The sequence below is a fragment of the Dromaius novaehollandiae genome, chromosome Z, assembly GCF_036370855.1.
Source record: "Dromaius novaehollandiae isolate bDroNov1 chromosome Z, bDroNov1.hap1, whole genome shotgun sequence".
Classification (NCBI taxonomy): domain Eukaryota; kingdom Metazoa; phylum Chordata; class Aves; order Casuariiformes; family Dromaiidae; genus Dromaius; species Dromaius novaehollandiae.
This window is the reverse complement of record NC_088132.1, coordinates 55,256,298-55,281,794: the sequence shown is the minus strand read 5'-3', so window position 1 is coordinate 55,281,794 and position 25,497 is coordinate 55,256,298. Positions and strand designations below refer to the sequence as shown.

The following is a 25,497-nucleotide window of genomic DNA, read 5'->3' as shown; positions in this document are numbered from 1 at the left end:
TGTTTCGCCAGAGGCAAGTGTTCCCGCAGAGACCTCGGGAAATGGGACCGTTTTGCATCCGCACGTGCTTCAGCACAACGCCATGGAGGCAGGCCAGCCGCCGGCGAGCGCGTTCACCCGGGCAGCCCGGTGCTGCAGTGGAGACGGGCACCGACCCTCATGCCGCATCCTGACACGACACGGGGGCAGGAACCCCCCCGCAGAGCTCAGCGCTGGGAGACGGAGGCTGCTGCTCTAACAGCTCCGAACATCTCCATGTGACAGAGGCCGCCTGCTCCATACTCTTAGCTGCATTTTACATGGCTTGAGAAAGCAGAGGAATGGGCTGGGCCCTGCTCGCACCAGGATGCAGAAATGTCTTCGGAAAGTAGTTGTGCGTGCGGACAGAGTGCGCTGGCGGAGGAGCCATTAACAGCGCATATTACATTAGGGGGCAGGAAATAGGCTTGGTGGCTCTCCAGGGCAGGAGGCAGCTCAACTCTCAGGGCTGCTTAATTTCAGCTCTAGTGCAGACAGCGCACTGCGGGCTTCCCAAAACCATTTCTAAATTCAGATTTTTAGCGCAAACAAAAACAAATGCTAACTGCTTTTTAGCATACTATCTTTTTAAATGCACCATCAAATTTAGAATAATCTTCTTATACTGTACACCTAACCGCTTTGAGAGGCTGATGATATTCCTAACTAGAGAATGTCTCTTAGGGAAATGACAGAGCATACAACAAATTAAATAACACAAGATGAAACACAGTTTTAGCACTCAGTAGAGAACAGGACTAGAATAGTTCTAATTGGTTTGTATGATTCAGTCACCATAATCGGCACAAATAAAGTCTAAATACTATTTATCACCAGAAGCTGTAAAATGGAACCGCAGCCTTAACTAGTATACACACTGTGACATATTATTTTAAACCAATTGTGCTGCTACTTGATAAGCAGGTATACCGGGGGGGTCCAATTTACTACCATCTAGGTCAGAAGTCAGATATGAATTTTCATAAAGAGCAAACCTCTCCATTTATTCATTTCAAGTTCTATATGAACTACATATAGTTTAGATAAATGAAAAACAAAACAAAACAAAAATCTTTGTTCTTCTCTCCTCCAGTAAAAAAAATGAATTCAATTGCCAAGTTATATATTTTGTCTCTGAAAATATGACTCATATTCTTTTTCATCTTCGAACTCTATTCCTGGTTAAAATGATTGACATTATTTAACTATTTACAGTCCAAATGGTAAGAAATGCTTACTTGATAATTTTATTTCATTTTCTCATTATGGTATCAGTACTGAAAAAATATCAGAAAGTAACATTTTAATATATCTCCTTAAGACTGGTATATTTTATAAAATGATTTAGGGATGCTTGACAACTACCATTGGTGTAAGTATTTCCATTAGCCATGAAATGTTTTTTTGGTCTTAAGGAGTACAATGATGAACGATAAAATATGTGTGAATTGAAGGTAGCCAAGTATTTATAATTCATGTATTTTCATTTACTTAGTTTCCTCTCTTTTTTGTGGACATCTCCATCAGCAATCGTGGTCACCACAGTGTATAAGACATTCTTGATTAACACATTTTAATTCTAACCATCGCTAAACCAATTTAGCTCTCAAAATGACACACTTGTGCTGGCACAGTTTGCTGATGAGCATAAACATGTAACTTATCTTCTATGAAGCTCAGACAGGCTATCGTCAATGCTTAACAAAAATTACTTTTCTATTCAGTTGCATTTCACTGTTAATTATATAACCCCTCTTGTCCTCCTTCACCCCCCAAAAGGCTGTTAGGATGTTAGAGGTCTTTGTTTTTATATTTTACTGTGTATCTTGTAATCTACAAGTATATAAATCAAATGATCTGTTTCTCCTCTACACTATTTCACATGAAATTGTTTGCATTAGATTCTCAGCACAGAGAAGGGAAGCATTTCTCTTGATGCTGGCCTTTTCTGATGACCAAATCTATTTTCATGCACAAGTACTTCTTTGCACTTCAGATGAAGATCCCCATAAAAATCATTTCCGTATTTACGGTCTTCTAAGAGCTGCCTGACATGGTCTGGCAACCTATAAATGGCAACTGTAAGAGGTTTGATTTAATTTAGAGTGTAGGGCATAATTAAAAAAAAAAAAAAGATTGAAAAGCCTTCCACAGACCTCGTGTTGCCACGATTTAAGATTCCAACAGTTACAACACAAACAATACTATCCGTTCAGTTAAAATGAATGCTTTATCCCTCACCAAGAAATACTGGACTTGTTCCACAATAACAAGGAATGCTGCAATGCTAGGAATACTCTTCTACAAGGGAGCGTATACCTTGTATACTCTGCATACAAAAATGAAAAACAAAACCTCAAAAACCCCTCTCAAACAAAAATCCTTTTGTCCCTAGCTAGACATCTCTCCGTGATTTTAGAAGCAGGATCTTCCTGCTAGTCAGGCTACTTCCCCAGAAATTTGAGCAAGTAAGTAACACTCATTTTGCTGATAGATGATCTTTAGGAATTGTACCGTTATTGCATATGTGTCACTTTATGGGAAATACCATTATCTCATGCTCACGAAGATTTAGCAAGTGGGAGAGAAAGAGGCTAAATTATGCACATGATATTTAAAAGAGATTTCAAAAGCAGCACAAATTTAAAAAGGCTATGAAATACATGTGTTTTAAACCAGGTTAATAATTTCAATATTTATTTTTATTAAATTAAAATATTACAGAAAATAGAACTAATCTCTTCAAACCTTATTAAAGCTAAAACTGGAAGGTCAGGAAGTATCACCCTTTTTAAAAAAATAAACCATATTTTATAATTCAGACACTTTACACACAGCTCACTAAGTATGAGGAAATATTTTCTCAAATTTAGCAACCCTTCTAGTCACCCCTGACTATGACGTATGGTTGATTTTTTAGAACAACTTTGAAAATGACAAATCAGGGTTTGTTAGAAGTAATTACTGCTGTTATATTTAATAAATATATTATTGTGAAGCTAAATGCATTATCTTCCTCCAAAGATTTTGGTTTAAAAACCAAGCACTTGTGGCTCATGTAAAGACTAATAGTCAAGCTATGACAGGAACTGAATTAACCTCAACAGAAGGAAACGTATATACATGACAAACCCTCCCGCTACTTTTTAGCACACTCCAAAAGTTAACTACAATGCCGGTTTTGGTGCATGGTCAGTACATCGCAAACGACAGACTGATTTTCTGGACAGGATTCTGAAAGGAGAGAGCAGTTCCCCTAGGTACGTGATTTATCCGCAGTCCCACCCCCCTCGCCCTCGCCCTAATCCACAGCCAGCAGCGGCTCTGCGCCTGCCTGAGCTGGTGCGTGTGGAAGGGGAGGCGGGGGAAGTGTGGGCTCAAAGCTTATTTAGTTACTCAAGCTGAGCAGTTTTAATTTGTTCTAACAGTTATGAGCAGTAAAACCATTACCACAACTGCAGGATAGAATTATCAAAGCCAGCAGATGTCAGACACCTTTATCTTTTTAAAGTTGACTTTATTTCTGTTATTTAGCGAAAACGAAAGAAAAAAGAGGAACAAACACAAACTACTTACAGATCTCTTTAGATGCTAATCCCCTCCCACTTAGTCTAAAAAGTCAAATTAATTATTAAACTATTTTAAATTATAATGCAATACTGACAAGGGCAAAACTGCACAGACCCTGATTCTGCAAAGAATTATACGTACAAATATTTTTATGCACTTGACTATTCCCAGTGGGTGTAAGTCGGCAATACTGGGGTGATGCATTTACAAACAACGGAGATTCCAAACGTACAATAAATTTCTCCTTACTAGCATTAATTATATAGACCCGGGGCAGATGGGGAAAGAAATCCTCTTCAAAATCCACTTTCATATTTTCAAAGCTTTTCAAGGCCTACCAAAGCTGCTAGGTTTACTTAGAAGCTACATTTGCAGATTTGATGATGTTTCATTTGCTTACAGTAACATTTAACAATCCATGATGCTTTTCAAAGCTTCTGGGACTTGACTGTATCTGCTCTGCTCAGGACCCAATTCTTTAACATTTCGCTTTTTGCACCCACACTTGTCTCCTTTGCTCCGTTGTTTGGAATTTAACATAGGTGTGAGCATGTAGCACATGTGGCTAATTCTGCAGTCATGTGACAGTTCATTTTTAATGATCTGTATATTTATATTTTAGCAAAAAATATAGCACAGAAGGTTTTTGATTTTGCAAGAGATATTTGAGACTTTATCTCTACAGTCTGAATAGTAAGTATCTCCTTGCTTTCCTAAGCAAAAATGAAGGCCTTCCTGTATCCAATACAGTTTCATCTGTGTCACGGGTAAATTTTACTAGGAACTTGAGATTTCCATGATTCAAAATTGAAAAATATGGAACAGCTGATTCTTTCAATCTTTACCAAAAAGACGTCAGACTACAGATTTTGCATCAGGGAGAATATAGATTTCCCAACTACCACCCATAAATTGTTTCCTGTGAACAAGTTTATAATTGTTCTCAGGAAGGGTAAGCAGACAGGCAATGCTGCGAAAGTGGGGAAAACACGAAGACCAGGAATGAAAGATAAGTGACTAAGCAGGATGCTGCCATTGTTAAACTAAGTGTGGCTGCTTGAAAGAAAAATCAGATGGGGATAAAAAATGGTAATGCCCGGGAAAACCAGGAAACTACACGAAGATTAGAGGAAGACAATAGTTGAAACAGTTCAAAGCAGTTTAAAAAGAAGCAAAATATTTTCAAAATCACTGTAGATACACGCTATGGAGCTGTAAAGATCAGTCTGAGGGACATCTGTATCATTTAACTTCAGTCATGTCATTTAGCTGCCAGAATTAGGAATCTTCATTCCTTGCACAAACAACGACTCCTCAGTGGACAAATCACAGAAACAACACAGCGACTTCAAAATGGCTTTAAAAGGGCACCGGAGGATTTCTCCCTCCTCATAGTCCTTACTGTTGGATGCTTGTTGAAATTAGCAATTTGGGAGGACGTTCTGTGAGTATCAGGGGGCTAACAGAGCGGATCACATACCCAGCAGAGCCCCAGCCAGCAGAATGTTTTCTAGGAGACTAACACATGTGAGCTAGATTAAGTGATTGCCAGGACTGAGTGAACCTGTAAATGGGCTGGTTTCACTCCCAGCTGTCTTGGAATCAGAAGAGATGTAAAGGTACCATCTGTATTTTTTTAGGAGACTTCACTGATCAATGACTTTAAAAAAGAACAGACATCTTATATCCTTCTACAGAGGCTTATAGAAACATTTTCTTTTATATACAAATAGTTCACTGTTTCTGTTTTGAAATGCAAAGAGGTGTGTGTTGTTATTGATTTTTAATTCACTAATCTATTTTGGTTATTTTCACTACCTAAGTGCTATTTAAACTCAGTTTTTTATATACAACAGTAATGCTAGGCAGGAAGAGAAATGGAAAAGTTCTTTTTGCTCATCTCTCTTACTGTAAGAATGCTCTACTAGAGCATTAGGTCAGCTCTACTAAAGCACAACAAGGCTAAAAATAATACATTAGCATCATATGGATTGAGCTAATCTGAGAATGAACAACTGCCACTAGATGGCATGACAGCCTTATATTCCTTCGGTAGGTTGAGGTTTGTTTTTTTTTCTTTTTTTGCTTTATATAAGAGCAATATGTAACATTTGTATTTCAAACATGCTGTCAACACATTTTTCCCATGCCTATCCAAGTATTTCTGATTATCACAAATCAGTGAATGAAGCAAACTACATGACAATTTCTTTAGATTATATATACATTGTTTAAGAGTAAGGTTTAATAGTAAGCTCAACTAAAACAAATGTTAACAAATTTGCTATGAAACAGTAATGAATTAAAAAAAACCCCACTTATATGTGCAAAGTTGTAGTTAATGGTAGAATTTAATGTTAAAAAATCTACCAAACTAAAAAAAATGAACTGTGAATTTCAAACAACCTGTTTCCTCCAAGTATCAGTTGGCACTTCATGAGTTAACTACTCAGCAGTGTCTCCCAGGTGAGTTAAGTACAAACTCAATGTTGTTATCTGCTTGAGTGCCTTTAAAAAAAGAAAGGTTCTTTTATATAGATGCAAACATGGCAAAGTTTTGGTCAACCAAGTAATAAGGTGAAGATAACTGGGGTTTAATTAAATATGCATTTAAATGTTTCTCATAATTGCACTGCAAAATCAAGCAACTTGGATCAGGTTTTCAGCAGTGCAAATTGTCACCAATTTGGAGAAAGACAATGGATTCCACTGGACTAGAACCTAGAACTTCATATTTAGCTGTTTTGAAAAAATAACTAAAAGGCAAATAAAATCCTATGAAACCAACCCTTCCCATGCTTTTTAAAACTTCCAAATACTTCACTGAGCACAAGCTCCGAAACCTTCCTCTGGCCTTTGTTTATTTACTTAGTAAGGCTGATAATATAAACAAAGAGACATAGAAATATTTTGTGAAAAGACAAATTTAATGTATCTTGAATTTTTTAGCTGATTTAAAGATCAATAGAGATAGATGGAAATGAGCTGGCACTGTACTACCTGAAGAGTAGTGGTATGCACCTGAATGCAATTCTTGCACTTCAAATGGGTACACTGGCATGTATCATGGAGTGGAGATGCACCCGCACTTCCAAATCGCCACGACAATACTTCTAAACGGTCATGTCATTATTTTTTAATTCCTACCACATCATGATAGGTAAGTATGAATTTCTTCAGATCTCATTGGCCCCAGGAAGAACAGAGTGAGGCTAGTACTTAATACGCTGAAGATCTCCCTGTGCCTGGCTCTAACAGAACTTTTACAAATACTACCTCTGTATTGTACAGAACTAACTCTTGTGAGAAACGCCGTCCTCAGACCAAAAGCTGGAAATAAGTTTCATTGGTAAAATCGTAGCCTCTTTGAATTCTATGACCTAATCCCTTTTGATCGGAAGAGGATGAGTTTACCTCAGCTTAGATGATTTTATTACAGCCTTGTATAAAACTTTGGCTGCTGACATTATAAGCAACCCCTAATGTTTAAACCCAAAGGTAAATAATTACTACTACCCTATTTCACTCCTCTAGCACTCCTGCATTTTTCGGTATGAGACAAGGCTCCGACAACTGGGAGGAAGCCCAGGCCATGCTGCTCTCCATGGGCAGCCATACCAAGGAATTTACAAATGACCAACTCTTAGGTTTGAAAATGGCACAGAAAATGTCCTAAATGATTTTATTTTATTAACATAGTAGCTAAGTGCTTTCCTCACAGCTCCATATACAGCATAGGTCCTCAATATAACGAGTGTGGTTAAGAGAGGAAAAGTGGGAAATGATGATCTACTTCCGAGACTCTGACTGGAAGCAAGATTATTTTAGATGAGAATTTCAGATGTGTATAAAGTCATCTTATCCTTATGGAATCTAAGACAGGCTTATGATTTCTATTGCCCAGGCAATTCATAATCTTTTAAAAGGATTTTCCTTCACAAACTTCCTTTTTATAGGTGGAGAAACAAGAACAAACAGAAATGAAATAACTTACCTTGGGTAAAGGAAAAATGTGGGTAACTTCAGAAAGAATTGCACATAGGTGTTTCTAAGATCTAGCCCAACACTCCAGTTGCTAACCATTATCCTTCTCTGAGGCCCCCTTTCTAAGAAAGCAAGTTATTGTCAGACGTGCTGATCATCCAGACATCCCAGCCACTGAGCTACATTTGAGCCGATGTCTCACTATATCAGCCTGATACAAAGTCGACTCTAAAATTTGTTTTGGTTCTCCTATTCAGGATTTAATAATGTTATATCACAAAACTATTCTATTCCCTCTTCCTGTAGAGGACAGGACATTCAGTTTTGCAGCAAACGAAGCAGGAGCGGACTCAGTTACACTATGGAGCAGATGTAGTTACTGTATAACCCCATTTTATTTCCAGAGTATCGCCTGTCCTATATACTGAAAGGAGATGATGTCCTGTGTACACAAAAAACCTAACTATGAATTTAAAAGTTATATTGTAATATGCACCAGTAGATGACATTGAGACACTTCCTAAATCCACATAAACCTGTTTTCTTGACTTGACAAGTCTAATTTTGAAACATTTTTAACCATTTTCTGAAAAAAGTCTACTTAATAATAATAGTTATACACAACATTACGACCTCCCTTTCATTCTATTGTTATAAGTCTTTACATTTTTGACCTTCAGCATTGTAGTGTTGAACACCATCTTCTGAATTAAAGTACAGGAACACAAATACAGAGATACAATAGAAATTCAACTATTGGCTTCAAAACTCCCCCTCTGTAAACCAGGCATAAAACTCCAGAGACTGCAGCTTAATGTCAGTGGCAGTGGTCTACTCCATATACACAAATACCTCATTTTACAAAGAGCAGGGTAAAGCTTTTGGCAGATTCTTTCTGAAAAATCATACTGCTCCCAGATTCTGCCTACATGTGTGTATCATACTAGTGAACTAGATCCTTTAAAGAAAGAAAATACCTTTAAAGGACACAGAATTAACAGCAGTGGTCAACAGTTCCAGCAAAACTGGAACCTGTGTAATGTTTCCTGGTTCCCAGTACAGGCCCCATCTAAGTTACTGCCTTTCCCTGAATTGGTGATGAGAAGCAACTCCGTCAGTTATGAGTGAGCCAAGCAGAGCTGGAAGGCAGTGGTTGTTGATAGCTTTCAACTTGGACCAATCCAAACATTTTCTTGAATGCAATGAAAGGCAACTTTATAAATGCCAGGATGATCCTATTGATAAATTTTAGGTTGCAAAATACTGAGCTGTTATAATGTTTTTGTAATGGAAAGCCTTAGTGAGAACTACACAGAGATAGAAATACCACTCTACCATTCTTTCTATAATTTTCTAACTCTTAAGAAAACACAATTGCTCACTTTCACAATCTAGAAGTCCATGACAAGTCCAAGTGTACGTTCCTGTCCCTCAGTGAAAGAAGACTGGTAACTGATAGAAAAGGGACTGGAGTTCCTCAGCATTCACAGATGAATGTATTTTCTGTGATTTGGTTACTCTGGTGATCAGTCAAGATCTGTGCAAGTGCAGAAAAGTATATAGACACTGATTTACTAGTTAGGATGTACTAGAAAGAAAGCATCTATTAAAAAGTAGGAAGTTTTGCCTATGATCTTCTCTTTCTTGCTTGTCTTTTCACCTACTTTTTAAGGCAATGGATGATGCCCCTCAGTTTTCAGGGTTCACATTCAGGGCTGATGTCTGCAAATATATTTTCTTGTCCTCAGATAAATTGACATTGGTAAGATTCAACCCTGAAGGCATTACAATGAGGTGTTAGCTGCTTCTTGCTAAAAGACACTCTACTCAACACCACAGTACATTATCATGGGATGTCTGTACATATAGGCTTTATACACACGTTATAGTTTCAGCACACTGATACGAACCTGCCTTCATTTTGGCTTAGCTCCCTTTTGTTGGGATTGCTCCCAATCACATCAATGCATTTGCCATCAAACCTACAGCTGGATTTGCTAACTAAAATGTTATTTCTTTGTATATATTCCTAAACAGACAAAAACTACAGAGAAAACGAATTATGTCTTGAAAAATATTTGTTTTGTTAACTAAGCTCTTTGACTGAGGAAAGTAGATCTCTATCAGCTACAAAGGATACAAAATGAGTCTTGCATGTTACAGAGATACATGACGACAAGGACTCAGCAGTTTTAAGAATAGGTGAATGGTAATCTCTGGAGGAGTCCAAACTAATTGGCCTGTGCAGATCAGTTCTTGGAAACTGTCTTGTAGAAGATTCATCAGACATATTGTTGAGTTGATTATGGCTCTGATGAATGTTACCAACTGTCTTACAGTGAAAATGGATTCTCCTCAGTTTATTTTCAATCACAAGCCTTGGAAAAAGAGCCGGCTGTCTATGGGGCTTCAAATAAGACCAAATTCAGATACTGACAAACAAGGATCTCTTTTTTTTCTGAGATAAAAGCCAGTACTGGGAGGCTTTTTTGGGAAGAGAATGGAAACTTCACTGGAACAGAAAAGGAAAGACTTTTCCCTATGGAGGAATCTTTAACAACACAGAAATTTTTCCTGTCTATTGTCCCCACAGTCCTGGGAAAGAGCATATCACTGAGGTAAAGTACTCCGAGCAAACATTTAGTTTCAGATGAGAAAAATTAAGCTTACCCGTACTTAACTCTAACTTTCTATCATCTTGTCTTTCTTACATCTCTTCGCATTTAGAATGCATAGAAGCTTTTTGGTGCTTATGTAGCTAAAAATAAAACCTCCACACCCTTCTCCTGCAAAACTTTTAAAATACTTATTCTCTCCTCTATACTTCACACACTTTCCTTCCTGTGCCCTCTCCCTTCTTTATTTTCCTTTAAGAAAATAAAAGTAAACTTTAAATTCTAATTCTTTTGACAGTATGGCTAGAATGGGTAGCCAAAGCAAGAAAAAGTGAAATATTTACACAATCCCCAAAATTAAGAAAAAATGTTAAAAAAAATCTACCTAGCCAATGTTTCAAAACAGGAAAATCAGAAATAAAACAATTAATTACTTATGCCAATTTCTGAAGATATTGTGACTAGCAGCTATATGATATTTTGTGCTTCACTTGCAAATAATCTTTCATTTGTGTATTTAAAACCTTGCCTCAGATTCTGAGTCAATCAAGGACACAGCACGTTCATGCCAGGTTCAGGATTTGTCTAAGTAGGTATCAATACTGCATATAGCACTCTTTCCCTCTGTGACTGTGGGAAAAGGAATGCTATGCAAATAATCTGTTGTCACTTACATTCAGAACAGATACATGAAAAAGAGACTGCTGATAAGTTTCTAGAGAGCTAAAAAAATACCCTGCCATTTTTCCACAATCACCATTTTGATAAGAGATCAAAGAGCTGTAAAGATGTAAGACAGTAAAATATTTCTTCATTTTCAGATGAAATCTGCTTCTCTTTTGTCTACATCTCTCATGGAAGAAGGAAAAAGATGCTACTCTGTATCAACCTGGATTTCAACGCTTAGTTTTCAGGGAACAGAAGCTTCCTGTCAAGCTCTTCTCCCCCCATTACAATCCTGGAAATCTGAATTTTTCCTTTCACATCATGAGATCAAGTATGTGAAGTGGAAATTTCTGTTTTGCTCCATCTTAAAGAACTGTTTCAATTCTAGAGGATTCGCATCTAATGCTGCACAGCAACAGTTTGCCAGTGAAGAGAAAAAGAACTGAGCTTTGATCAAGTGGAGATAGAAGCTCACTCATATCAGCAATCCAGTCTTGGACTAAAATTGTTAGTTTGGCCTTGCACTATAAACTGCAATTTTTTGCATCCTAGTACTCTGTATTGTTCATGTCCAAAGTGTTAACTGGGTATTTAATTTCATTTATGACCTTGTGAGAGGCAATGCATGCTCTAAATCCTTGGCTTGTTTTTTAGACATTGGATTTGGGATCTTCAATGCAAACAGATGCTCAGTAGGATATTCTTAATTGTCTAGGTCTAATTCCCATTGAAATTTGAGTATCTTAAAAATCTGTCTTGTGGCTCTACCACAGAGCTAAATGTGACCAACAAAATTGTTACTTTAAAGTACCAATACAATTCTAATATTTTATCATAAGAAACTGTTATAAAATTAAATTCAAGCATTTTCAAGCTCAGACTATAAACTGGCACCATTTCGTATCCCTGAAATTTTGAAATGAGTTATGCTGTTCTATTTCACAAATGGAATACTTGTTAGTCAGAGAGATCCCTTCCTTTCCATCTATTTACTTTTGTTAAAAAATAACTCTCAAGTATTGTACCATATAGTGACATATAGTTTAGAACAGGACCTTTTCTACAGACTTTTAAACAGTATTACGGAGGATTTTCTAACCTAAAATTCCTGTAATCATAATTTTTCTGAATACCTGAAAAAAACCCGGTGGTACAGGACCTACTGGCATGCCATCTCCTGGGGGAATGTTTCCTAGCACTGGACTGGGAGCTGCTGCAGCACTCTGAAAAGAACAAAGGGAAAATAAACCTTTGTCATTGCATGGTAGGCACAAACCCCCCCGCCAAAAAAACCAAAAAACCTGCTGTGACCAAAATGCAGAAAGCAGTTCTCTGGATATGGCATAATATCATTGTTTCATTTAAAGGTAAATGAAAATTTGTTAAAGATCATAAGTATACATTGAGGGAAAGAATGCTGGAGATTGCATGGATATACAGATACGTATCGATTAGATAGATCTTGACTAAATAAAAAAAATGTATCTGAGAATGTATGTCTATATACACACAAAAGAGTATGTAACTTGCACACTTTTGCTTTTATTATGTGAGTACAAGCATCGCCACGCATGCACACCAACATATATGTAGGATAAAGAAACTAACTTCTGCATTTTACCAGCAATTTCCAAGCACTTTAAAGATTATTTCAGCAGACTGTAACATTCTTTCAGAATCATATTGAGCTTCAAAACAAGGTTCTGTTACAGGCAGTACAAGAAGGAATGCTCACGATTCTACGGGTAATGTTCATGATTCTACCAACGCCCAAAATAACCACCACGACAAATTAGAAGAATTCAGGTTACATTTTTGGAAAGGAAAAGAAAAAAGGGATTTCTAAGAAGTGAATCAGAGGATGAAATTAGTTACCTTTGCAAATACTTCAGTTCAAATAAGCAAGTAAAGAATATTGCTTCTGGCAATTTATAAGCAGGAGATCGTCACAAAAAGGGAAGCCAAACTGTTATTGTTGCCATGTATTGGAACCTCAATTACTTTTAATTTCTAGCAGCCTTCCTTCCTGCAATATGTTTCTGTTAGGGCATAAGGCTCAATGACCTATAAAGACTTACAATATTTGTGAAAGTATTCATGCACACACAATGCAAAGAGAGACACTTGCAGTTCACTAATGATCTGCCAATATCTGCCCTACAGAATATGAATGACTTATGTTCATTAACTGATCACTTCATTATACTCTCACAGTTGCTATCCAAAAGATGCCGATCTGTAAATTATATTCCCAGGTGTTTGGCACACTGTCTAGGAAATTAAAGAATAATGCTGGAAAGATTTGAAAACTGGCACAAAGACGGACTGACCTTTTTAAACCAAGCAAAAGGGAAATGTTCAGTTAATTACCACAGATTTTTCAATGGCTTAAACAGTGCTTTAGAATCAGTTTTTTGAACAACTACGAGTAATATATTTAGCATCTACATTGTACATTCTTTTCAAACAAAAGTCCAGAATGCACTACAAAAGTACAAAGATTGTAAAAAGTACTGTCTTCAGAACTGATTTTGAGCATTTAATTCACTAGAAAACAGATATCATTAGTGTAATAAAGGACATTCTTATTTATGCAAAGATCTAGTATTTAGGATTGGTGTTAAAATACTATATAATTGCAATTGACAGAAAAAGTCAGTCACATGAATTGGAAGTAACAACCACATTTGAATCATAATACCTTTTTGTGAGGGACTACCATAAATGAATGAAGCTATTCTGTAAAGCTGCAGCACATAAAGATGGTTATCTGCTAGTAATGGCTATTCCTTGAGCACTGCCTGAGGTTCACGGGACTGGATTATCGTGCAGCTTGACTGCATGGAAAAGCACACTACTAGATGGTACATCTCTGGTTCTTCTTCCAGATCTGTGGCACTGACTTGGACTCCCAGACAGACAAGAAAATAAGGAAGTGGTGTGAATGCACGGAAATAACTACTGAAGTACAATATAATTTTGTTATCTTCTCTTTTGCATGGCTTCTGTGTATCTCTACGACTTACTTTCAGAACAGCCACATTTCCAAAGGAGAGTGGATGAGCAAGTCTGGAGGCTTTTTAGGCAAAAAATGGACTTGGTAAAACTGAGCATCAGATCATAATGTCAAGTAAAATCATGAACAGGTGCAGAAAGAGTTTGAGTGAAGTATGTTGGATCCTGCTTCCAGATATAAAGGTTTTCTAGATAAAGAATGACAACAGAAACATCACTGATGGAGAAAATCAATGATGTTAAAAGTCTGAGCATCTTAAAATGTCTAAAATACTCTGCAGTGCAGTCTTGGACTAAGAGGGCGCAGCCCACTGAGGAGGCGCTAATAGTGAGGAACCTGACTACAACATCACCCCTCCTCGCATCCTAATGCCTTCTTGTCCCTAGGCCACCTCAGCTGCATCTGCATTACCTGGTGGTCATGTGTGAAGCACTATAGCATGTCCAACACAGTTAACATTACAGAATAAAAGCATTTGAAGACACAAAAACAAATTGCTGGGCAAACACATTTCAACAGTATTCAAACACATTTCAACAGTATTAAGTCAGATGCATCGAATGCTGTAAATGGAGAGATTGCACAAGAAAGAACTAAGCAGCATCTCCTTTGATATATGACCAGTTTTCAGAAGCCTCCCACCCCAAGTACCACATTCTTGCTCACATTATTGAAACTAGATTATATGAGGCATTAATGCATGTCAGAGTGCCTTAATGCCCAATGGGAAATGGCTCTCAGATGTCCTTCTCAACTGGGGCCTCTGCCAGCCTCTGCAGGTTATGAAACAGTATTTGTAAGAGAAGGAGGGAGTGACTCCTCGCAATACAGTGTTCCTACAGGGATAAGGGGATCTGCCCCAGCAGAGCTCACTCTTGTTTTCCACACTTCACAGATCACTTCAAAAGGGATAGAACAGAACAGAGTAAAAGAAAAATGGTTAAACGTACTTAACAGTGAAAAAACGGGGGAAAGGAGGAGATTATTATTATTCCAAACTGGGGAGGGAAGGGGAAGAATGTAATTATATTTGTAAGATTTCTGTTAGCACTAAACCTTCCTAACAAGGCTTTATTTTAAAAGACGCCTACAGATAACATTTTGGTAATTAAGTCTCAATATTTTTAAAATACATTTTGATTACAGTTTTTAAAATCTGACTTAGCAATGATACCAGAGGAATCCAGCTTCATTCTTCAATGAACCTGAGGGAATTGCACACGATGCTCATGGCCTGCTAAAATGGCTGCTGCAATAGCAGAAGTCATGCAGAACAATTCTCCGTCTCCAGATCTAAAGACATAATAATGAATGAACCTAATTCTATCATCTCGCACATTTCTAGATGTCAAGAAATGTATGACTTTTGGACATGCTGCCTTTATCGATTCCTATGAAGGGGCTGTGGCTCTAAAGTAAATGTGTTTTAGGAGGAATGGTTTTTGTATGACTTTATTAACTGAGAAGACGTAGAGAGGTGCCTGACGAAGCCAGGATGTGGGCTGGAGAGCTTCTATGGACTCCTCAGAAAGCTTGAGGGTTGAAGAGCCATTTTGAAGAGCTGCTCTGCAGGTGGCCCAGAGATCTGAACAGCCCTACCGCACAGGGATAAAACCGAGGCTGGCCAAAGGGAATTCTTCGTGATGATGAAGGGGGAAGTAAAGCAGCATCTTATGGAAGTGATTACACTGCAAGCGATCCACTGACTTATTTCATTAATCTCAGTCCTAGTGGTTTCTGGAGAAAGGTTGATTACATTGTTTAGTTTACAGAAATGTGTGGAACCACCTCTCACCTATGTTTCCGGGGGTGGGAGGGAGGACAGCATGATACCAAGTCTGAGTTGCCACCACAGTAAGCCAGTTTTGCCACACCTCGCTAAATAGCGTCATGGAGCACTGCTTTGGTAATTGTAAGAGCTCTGCAGTTGTGGGCATTTCACAGCGATTCAGTCTTAGGTGCTGCTGAAACTACAATTTCTATCTTTCATTATGTAATGTACTGGGTTTGTTTCTGTTTTCATGTTTGTAGGTTTGGGATTTTTTCCCCAATGGGCAATGAAGTCTCAGGAAGAGAAATAAAGCATCTTCAGCATTTGAGGTAGATTATGTTTTCTAGTCTACACTGTATGATGAACGTTTTTAAAACTAATGCTAGGTAGATCAATAAGCAAACCTGCAACAGCTGCACTGAAATATTCTTATTTAGTCTATTCTGATGAATTATTCAGTTCTCCTTTCACAGTCCCACTGCAAACCGTAGCTTCTTTTTGCATGCATTACAAGTTGTTCATCATTCATATTTCCATTAGTTTGACATTTTAAATATTTGCAATTTGCTTCCCCCGCTTTTCTTAAAAAGATGAAATAGGAAAATTTAAATTGTTTAATCGCTTCATACAAGATTTCACCTCCTTAAAAATGGAAAACTTTATTTGATTTTGTATCTAAAATACTGAGGCATCTCTTTACAATTGTTAATTAAAATGGTCTACTTGAAGAAAAACTATCAAGAATTTTTATCAATTTACCCAAGCAACCCTAGACAATGCAAAAACAGATGATTATATCAAAAAATTAAAACTAGTCTCTGATCAGAAGCTACTAATACCAAGGTTCGGATTGTTTTTTACCAATAAAGAAATTACAAAAACAAAACAAAACAAAACAAAACAAATAAAAATACAAATAGGCTAGTTATTCCATTAATTTAGTACCTGCAAATATTGGATCCACACATTAAAATCTGCAGAGCAACCTGCAATACACAGGTCATTTTCTGAAGCTATCATAATAAACGGTTTGTGACAGAATTATGTGTGATCAAAATATTTTACAAAGAAAGGACTTGAGTTCAACCATAAAAATCCTACTTTGGCTCTTTCACTAATCTGGTCATTTATTTTTAGGTATTTTGTTTAGAGCAAGACTTCCTTATTTTTACCCAAAGAAAGAAGTTTAACAGGTGTTACTAATTTTTTCCACAAAAAGGCAATCTCAATTTTTTAAATGTCTATTTGAAATAGGTGAGAGAAGTTGGACCTCACATACAAGGCAGATGATCTATGGCCATTCTCACCCACTCAATTCCCACATCATCCGGCCTCTTTCACAAACCTCCTCTACATCAGTTCTAATTCTGCTCCTTTAGCTGGACAGGATGAGTTCCTGCTGAATTCCTGCAGGTGGTTGGTACCCACTTCTTCCTCAGCTGCATCAAGCGTCAAGCAAACCCCTGCTACTGACTTATTCAGAGGCAGTGGCCTTGTCCTCTGTGCTTCTGTGGCAAAGTGTGAGCACACTACTGGTGAGCTGTGCTGTGCAGCCCAAGCAAGCGAAAGTCCATGCTGTACTCCAGGCAGGGACAAACTAGTGCCTCCAGACTGCATTGAAACCATAAGCAGCAGAGTGCCTGACGCAGGCAAGTTCAAACCACTGTCAAAGATGCAATGATGCTAAAACTGGCATCAAAGATCAAGGGGGACCAGTGGCTTATTGAGAACATGGCAACAGCATCAGGAGGAGGAAGCGGCTGCATCAACAACTCTGGCTAGAAGGAAGCATGGATCTGGACCTGATAAGGCATAGATGATTGCCAGTGTTGTCAAGCGAGTTAGCTTTATTCACTCCTCCCAAAAGAAAAGGGATTATTTCTGTACGAGGGGCCTACAACAGCTAAAAAGACCTTTTTTTTCTTTTAAATATGTTTCTTCTAGCTATTTGCATACTGGATTCAACATCCTGCACATTACCTCATATCACATAGCATACACAAGTGAAGTGTGACTGAGAATGTTTTACTATCACCTGGAGCCATGCTTCTTTTTTATACTTCTGGAAACAATGGCCTGTTGATAGTCCCACCTGCAGTTTTCTAGCTGACAGAGCCTCTGTCAGACAGTACTTATCCCCCTAATACTAGGGTAAAATCGTATTTTTGCTAGACAACCTGGTACACCAAGAATATGATGCACCATGAACGCATGGCATTAGTAAAGGCAGCGCACGGTGAAGATATTAAAGTGAATTACCAGTATCAGTAGAAGCATGTAAAATTTTACATGCTAGTAACATTTTGTAGCACAAATGTGGTTTAGAAGGCATTCTGGAAGAAAAATCTCCTAACCTGCTTTTGTGAAGGTCCTACAATCTGAATGAACTAATTGAAAGTATCCAATTGCAAAACTGGCTGCAATCTGTATTAATAAATTGTACACACCAATTTTATGAAGTCAAGGTCAAGGAAAGCCCGGGAAACTTTGTTTTTATTATAGATCTCAGAACTCTGCAGTCTTAGCAGCATCTACTGAAAATATTCTATGGAGTAGGCACTCCTACTATTTATATTCCTTTTCTGAGACTCTATTCACTTTAACGATAAATTTGAAAACTTTTCTTTGATTTTTCCAAAATTTCACATACGATTTTGAATGAGAAGCAGACAAAGCTGTTGACATACTTCAAACTGCTGTTAAGTAATGCCTGACATACTTTAGCTTTCTTTCCTTTCTGAATCCTGCTTCAGAGAGATGTTAGGTCATGAGAATTTTGGCAAGATCTTCAGAAATAATAACACTTAAATCAGTTTCTCTGAAATTCAGATTCTTTTCATCAAGAGTGATATTTTCATAACAAATCTACTGTAGATAAATCCAGAAAGCCAGCTGTATTATATATGCAGTATCATTTTACATTTCATCTAAATATTAATGTGACTAAGACATAATTCACTCCTTAAACTCAGGCACTCAAATGTAGATACAATTGGCACTTAACCTAGTGTTAAGGATCATTTTGATATTGTAATAAATAAACCAATTATTCTTTTAAAATCACTGAGCTTTATAACCTAAATGAATTTAGATGTCTTTTTCAAATTATGGTATAGAAATATTAATACAAGTGTATCCAATAAACACATACTACCAAAATACACAGTAACCAAACTAAATGAATCCTCATAGGGAGGATATTAATACAATCGATTCAATTAAAGTAACAGAAGCAAGGTTTCACCATTCCACCCTAGTTTTGTTTATGTACAGGTGACATTATGTACATGTGTCATACACAGATAATTCACACAAACCAAACAAGGAACATGAACTCCTTTTAAGACTGTGTTGTAACTTCATCTCACAACACAACCTACATTTGTTTTATGTGCCGCTATTGTTATTCGTAAGTATCCTGGTAAGCAGGGATACCCAGTGATAGACTAGGACCTCACTGGCCTCTGCTTTGTAGGCAAAGAACAAAGACATGTAGAACAAAGAAATGATCCTTAACAGAAAAGTTCACAATTTAAGTCAAAAGCAGGGGTAATAGGTATCTACAGACAGATAGTGGGCAAAGTACTACGAGGGGCAACTCCGGTTAGCATAGGAAACAGTAGCCTCAGCATTGCAGGTGGCTCGATCTCGTCCTGCTTTTCTCAAATACCTTGATAAAAGCAGAGACCAATGAGGAGTGGTGCGAAGAAGAGCACAGGGAAATGACAACTGCTGCTGTTACTCCTTTGAAATACTGATGACAGCAGCATACTGTAGACAGGAAAAGCAGAAAATACTTGATTTCTGGTAGATAACTCCTTGAACCCCATGCTTAAAACTCATATTGATACCAAGTATAAATAGGACTCTGCTAGTCACTTGATAGCTCTGAGACGAATGTGCAAGTAAGTTCATATGAAAGTCAAGTACCTTTCCAAATCAGTATTGCTTAATTCATCACATCTAGAGACAACAATTAAGAGTAAATAAACATAGGAACAGAAGACTAGTAGGGGCCATCATGTTTAGCCAGTCTCTGATGCACCAAAAGAGCAATATAAGAGCAAAATATAATCCAAAAGCCAAGTGTCTATTGTCATTACTTTCTCATATTCTCCTTTTTCTAACACTGATTGTTGTGTTACGAAAGGATGGATATGTATAATGCACTGAAAATCTAACTACTTATTACCTTATTACCTACTTATTACTGATTGTCTTAAAGAATACGTTCTAATTCACAGAATTTCATGCATTCTCCAGCATTATGCAAACGAACAAAAAAACCAGCTAAACAGACACAGATGCAAAAAGTACATATCAAGTACATATTAAAGTACATGTTAAGTACATTACACAGAATATTTCTGACATAAATATGTTGTCTCCTTTAGGAGAACTTTCAAAAATGCCCTTTTATTTTTCTGAATGACATAGGATAAGTCTGCAGTGTTATTTTTTCAAATTCATGATGAGGGAATTTAAATCTTTTTTTCTTTTCCTCTGGAAATGATCAATGATTATTATTTCCAGTCTCATTTACTGTGTGCTTGATTTCTGTCCATTGACAGATTCAAACTGCCAGACACGCTGTAGTCAATATTGTAACAAGATCCGCAAATTTCCTTTTGCAAACACTTCAACCTGTAACTTATCAAGTATTTCTAAGTTATTAGCAAGTTACAGTAATAGTGCTTCATTATTTTCTACCTACTGCAAATCAGAGAATGACTATTAAAAAGTACATTAATTCACCACTATAAACCTTCCCATTTTCTTTAAGATAGAACATGGAACTACTCACCATTCTGAACAATTTTTTCTTTTTAAATTGGCAGTAAATTATTATCCCTTCTGCAGAGCCTTTGGACGTTCACTCATACACACAGGAACCACATCAAGCTTTGGAATGAGCAGGCAAGGTCTATTTACAATCAGCTGAAGATCTTGCCTTACAGTTCGACTTGGATTTTGAAATTGTAGTTCTGTTCACTCTATCTTACACGTTATTAGAAGTGATAAACAATATATAATGAACTACAAGAGTAATTCTATTAATAGCCAAGTTATAGATCCGCTATCAGAAGAAAAAAATCACATTTATTCTCCTGAAAAAAAAATTGGTTTGACTCAGTTTACTTGAAGGTAGCAGAGCGGTTCACTAAGACAGTATACACTGGAAGTCCATCTGCCTAAAAGATAATTCTTCTCTCCACATGTAGTAATCCTAACCCCAAAACGACCTCAGAGTAAGCAGAGCCTCACTGTATCTGAAGGAGGCTTACAGTCTGTTTCACTGTGTCCCCGTGTCCAATCTGGGTTTTTTGTTCTACTTAGCTGAGATAGTGAAATTACAGAACTGAAAACTATATATTAGTTTGGAAATGTACTGTTAAGTATAACAGAAAGGTTTTCTAAGGAAACCTTTGCTATGAATGAATGAAAGGATTTCAAACTCTTGTCCAAAGACAACATTTCAACTCTGTCTCTTAGCTCATCTTCCCGTGGATTATTTATATTCCCAGTGAAGGATTGCTCTAAAGTATGGTTATAAAGAAAAGATTTTCTTAAAAATAAACTGTTACTATTCACTGGAAGTTATCAAAAATCACCACTACACAAAGGTATCAACAGAATGTTCACTGTTTCATAAAAATGAGGAAAAGTGAAAAAACAACTCCTGTGTTAAAGTCTATCAAATTATTGCCTATTTTCTATTTCAGAACAACAGAACTATACTTAAAAGGTGAATATTTGGCTTTTTTATTTCCTTATGAAGATAAAAAAAAGAAGAGTAATACTTCAAATAGTGTTTCCAGACAATTTGCTACTGAAGTAAGGGCATTTATTTCAGCTTAATTGCAAGCACTCCATTACTTAATAATGTATATCTAGGTATAGAATCAAAGTACTAAATGCTAGCCAACTGAGCTATGTTGCGCTTCTGTTAGGATGCAACAGTATTATCAGATTCATCAGTAATAACCACGTTACTGACAAGTTAAAGGCACTTGAGGACACACACACTGTTGTTGCAGCTCGGAGCTGAGTTGCAGTGATATTTCAATGAAATGACTTCTTTCCAGAAGTGACACTTACACCCCTCCTCCAGATTCCCTGGAGACCAAGATTGCTTCGGTCTGCTGGCTTAACAACCACAAAATACTCAATGCGATATTTTTCCAAGCTGCACCTCCAGATCACATCTTTGTTGAATAACTGACATTGCAGACCACAGTTTTAACCCACTACCTTCTCAATCATTAGGAATTTGAATACAGTTTGAAGATGCTTCTCTTAAAATGCTGTCAACAGGGAACTGATAGAAGAAATTATTTAACGCATATAATGTGACACATATTTCGTGCATTGCACTGAATTTTTTCATCTGCCTTGTAAGATCAGAAACATTAATTTTACATTTAAAATTGCTGAAATACAAAATTGCTTCTATGGTCTTTTCTCAGTATTTCTTTCAACAGCTTTTACAGTCATGATAACATGACTGCAAAAAGTGACATGCTGTCCTTTTTTTAAGCATTTTTAATATGCACATTCAAACATGTCTAACTCCTGAAATCATTATTCCAAATAATTTCAATGGTGATCAATCATTTTGCATCCATTCTCAGGTCAAAGGCAGATATCTAAAACTAATTTTTTCAGGTACTTAGCTTAGTCCACCTATGAGTTTTGAGTAATACTTTAATGAAATATCACTGTGTTTAAGCCACAACACACTGCACAAAGCTGGCTGATTATTGCTAGTTTTTTCTGCCTGCTCCAAACATGCTCCATTCTGTTCTCTGATGATGCTCTATAGAAAATTCACTTGGTACAGTTATGCTTGTGAAACCTATCTTATAGTCTCATTTTCCCTTTTAATTAAGCTATTTGGCACAGTGTCTTTAAATCATCTAACTCATACAGTTATTAAACACACTTTATTTTACAAAGATTTTAAGACTGACATGCTATGTATTCCAATTTTCATACCACTGCACTCCACACAATAGTCAAACACTTTCCCATTTTAAAAACAGTCATTAATAATGGTAAGATTAAAGTTTCTCTAGATCTCTATGTTTCCTCCAAGTTATGAAACATAAAAGAACAAACATGCTATCAGTTATTATGTGGAAAAAGTAGGTTGAAAGAGTGACTTCTGAATATAAAATGGAGATTAGAAAGGTTTGGGGTTACTCCCAGGTCGCCTGGGAATGATTCAGCAGTCTTGGCATTATCTGCACACCTTCAGAAAAAAAACTTCAATAATTCCTTCTCTACCCAGATTGGATTTTAGGCTGAAAAGAAAGTATACAGACAGAAGACCAAATGCTATTTCAGAAAGAGCTGAACTGCAGAATTTATATCATGAAACTGCTCTTCTGCTTAAGGAAAGGGTTCTTGTTTAGACCCTCATATCCTGATACTCTTATTAATGCCTACGAAAATACAAACTACAGATATATCTTTGTATTTCTCAAAATCATGCTGTAAATATTATTGCTCTGTACTAAAAGTGTGACTTCACAGATATTTTAATATTGACATCCAATTTTCACAGATCAAATACACTGAAGAAGCCTTTTTTTTTGAAATCAGCTCCATTCTTGACAGAGTTATTGGCATGTGACACAATACATCCTTTACTTCACAGTCTCAAGAGTGAATTTTGCAATTCTAAAATCAGTGATATTTCTCATGTATATGGGTGCTTAAGGATAAATCCTTAATTCCACATCAAGTACATAATAATTTCAAGCCACTGAGAAACTGGAATTAAAAAAACACACACAAAACCCCCTAGATCTTTTTTTTAAGAGGTCTCTCTGTTTTTCTTAAGAGTGAAGCTGTTCCTCAAACTTCCTGAAGTTAATTTCACAAGCAGAAATGTCAGCACAAAGCCAACATTTTCACGAAAATAACAAGCATCTGAAAATTAAAGATACATGCTGAAATATCTCAATTTACATATAATATTGAATAAAGCCTTTATGAATACCTTCCCTACCATGCAAGACTAACTAGCCCAGCGAGGCTGATCTCCTCAGGCTTCCTCTATAGCCAACACAAAGAGAAAGCTGCTCTGAGTCATCCTCTGGAGGAGTGGATCTTTTTCCATCAACTACAGAGGATGTGAAGGGAGGCCAGCCTTACCAAGACTGAAGTTAGCGTTTGTGAAAATCCTCTATGTATTCAAGCATTTCTAGTTTAACTGAAACGTTACATGCAATGCATGGACTGCAGTGTTTATAATGACATTGAGTCCACTAGGAAAGATTTCTGAGACATCTATCTGCAACTTGGGTTTTCTAGAGCAGCTAGAATATTTAAGCTTTAATATTTCAGCCCGAGGAAAGCCTTGCTGATTACAAAAAAAAACACCTGATAAAGTTAAAACTAATTAAAAGCTATCCTGTAAAATACCTAATTATTCTCACATTATCTGAACATTTACCTTTGGATAAATGTAATTTGTTGAGGACAGAGTTAACATCTCTAAGTGTTAGAACGGAATTAAAATCTATGAAGACCTAACATTTTTGTGATAACAGTTGTTTGTTATAAAGTAATTGTCTTGGATAGCCTAACAATAACAGGAGTCCAGCATGCTACCTCATGGGATACCAGAATTCAAGAGGGAGAGAGATCAGCCCCACACTCAAAGGACAGCAGAGGGAGCAGGCTCAGCCCTCAGAGGACACGGCTGTGTAAGGCTTTTTCGATGTTCTTCTAAGGACTTCAGTATGTGAAATATTGTGCCTTATCTAAGATACTTTCCACCTCGAATGATGGCCTGATGTATCACAGAGACACTTTTTAAATTCAGGATACTTGAAAAAAGCAACCAAAAATTCTTTCTTACATGAAGCCTAATAAATAGCATTTAGAACTCAAATTACTAAAGAGAAATAAGATTGTAAATCAATTCTTGTCTACTGTCCTCTGAAAGGCTCTGTCCTACTGTGTACACAATGCATAAAACATCTAGTAGAGATGGTAGTGTCAGAAACAACCTGCCTTCTCAGTAGATTCAGCCCCCCAGTAGTCCCCTTGCATCCTAGTAGTTCTTCTACCACCCCATCAAAAAAGCCAGATAAAACAACAATGCCCATAGAGCTAAACACAAATGGTTTACCAAAGATTAATAAGACTAAAAATGCTGAACACTCTCATTTCTTCGGGAATTTAGCAAAGCGCCTCCTGCAAGAAAATAAAATCTGTTGGTGACTGGCATTCTCCTTACACTTCCTTTATGATGGACAGCCTCACCAGCAAAATCCTTGATTTTAGCTACAAGTAAACTAGCTTGGTCCCACGGTTACATTGCAATCGGTGTAAAACTCGAGTGGTTATCTACTCAGGATACTTCTCCCTCAGGGCACCAATTATTTTATACCCTGTGGTGACAGAAAATCCATACCTGTGATAATGAGAACTTGAGTATTTCAGGGTTAACTATCTACTAAAGCTCTTAAAAATATTTTTAAATCTTTAATCTTAATGCAGATTTTTGCTTATTTTAGTATTAAATAACGTCCACACACATATTCGTGTGGTATAATGCAGGAAAAAGCACAGTCCTTGCTTTCATTTTAAAGACTTCTAAAACATTAATGTGAGGGTAAACACACAAACTTAAAGGATGCATTGCTTATCCTATTCCAAATTAGGGAAGACCTCACAGTGGCATTGTACCCGCTGCCATCTGGAAGAAGGAAGCTTACTCAAAGAGCAGGGTCTGCCACCGCTCTGACGCTCAGGGCAGTTATGGCCATTCCTCCACACGGCCAGTGTGTAGCTCTAGACATACGGAGTGGAGTCACGGTATCTCCTCCTTTGTATGAATGAGG

The 25,497-nt window shown here is 37.0% G+C and overlaps 1 protein-coding gene across 3 annotated transcripts in view; it reads right to left on the bottom strand.

The window, feature by feature from the left end:
- The window catches only part of LOC135324665 (single-stranded DNA-binding protein 2), a 193,657-nt gene that overhangs the window by 49,322 nt on the left and 118,838 nt on the right, over positions 1-25,497 (bottom strand). For 2 of the 3 annotated variants that reach the window (XM_064501385.1, XM_064501387.1), the window contains exon 5: positions 11,987-12,076. The exons of the other annotated variant lie outside the window; for it this stretch is intronic. In XM_064501385.1, coding sequence (XP_064357455.1) covers positions 11,987-12,076 — 90 coding nt within the window. The remainder of the gene's footprint in view (positions 1-11,986; positions 12,077-25,497) is intronic. 3 annotated transcript variants of the gene reach the window in all.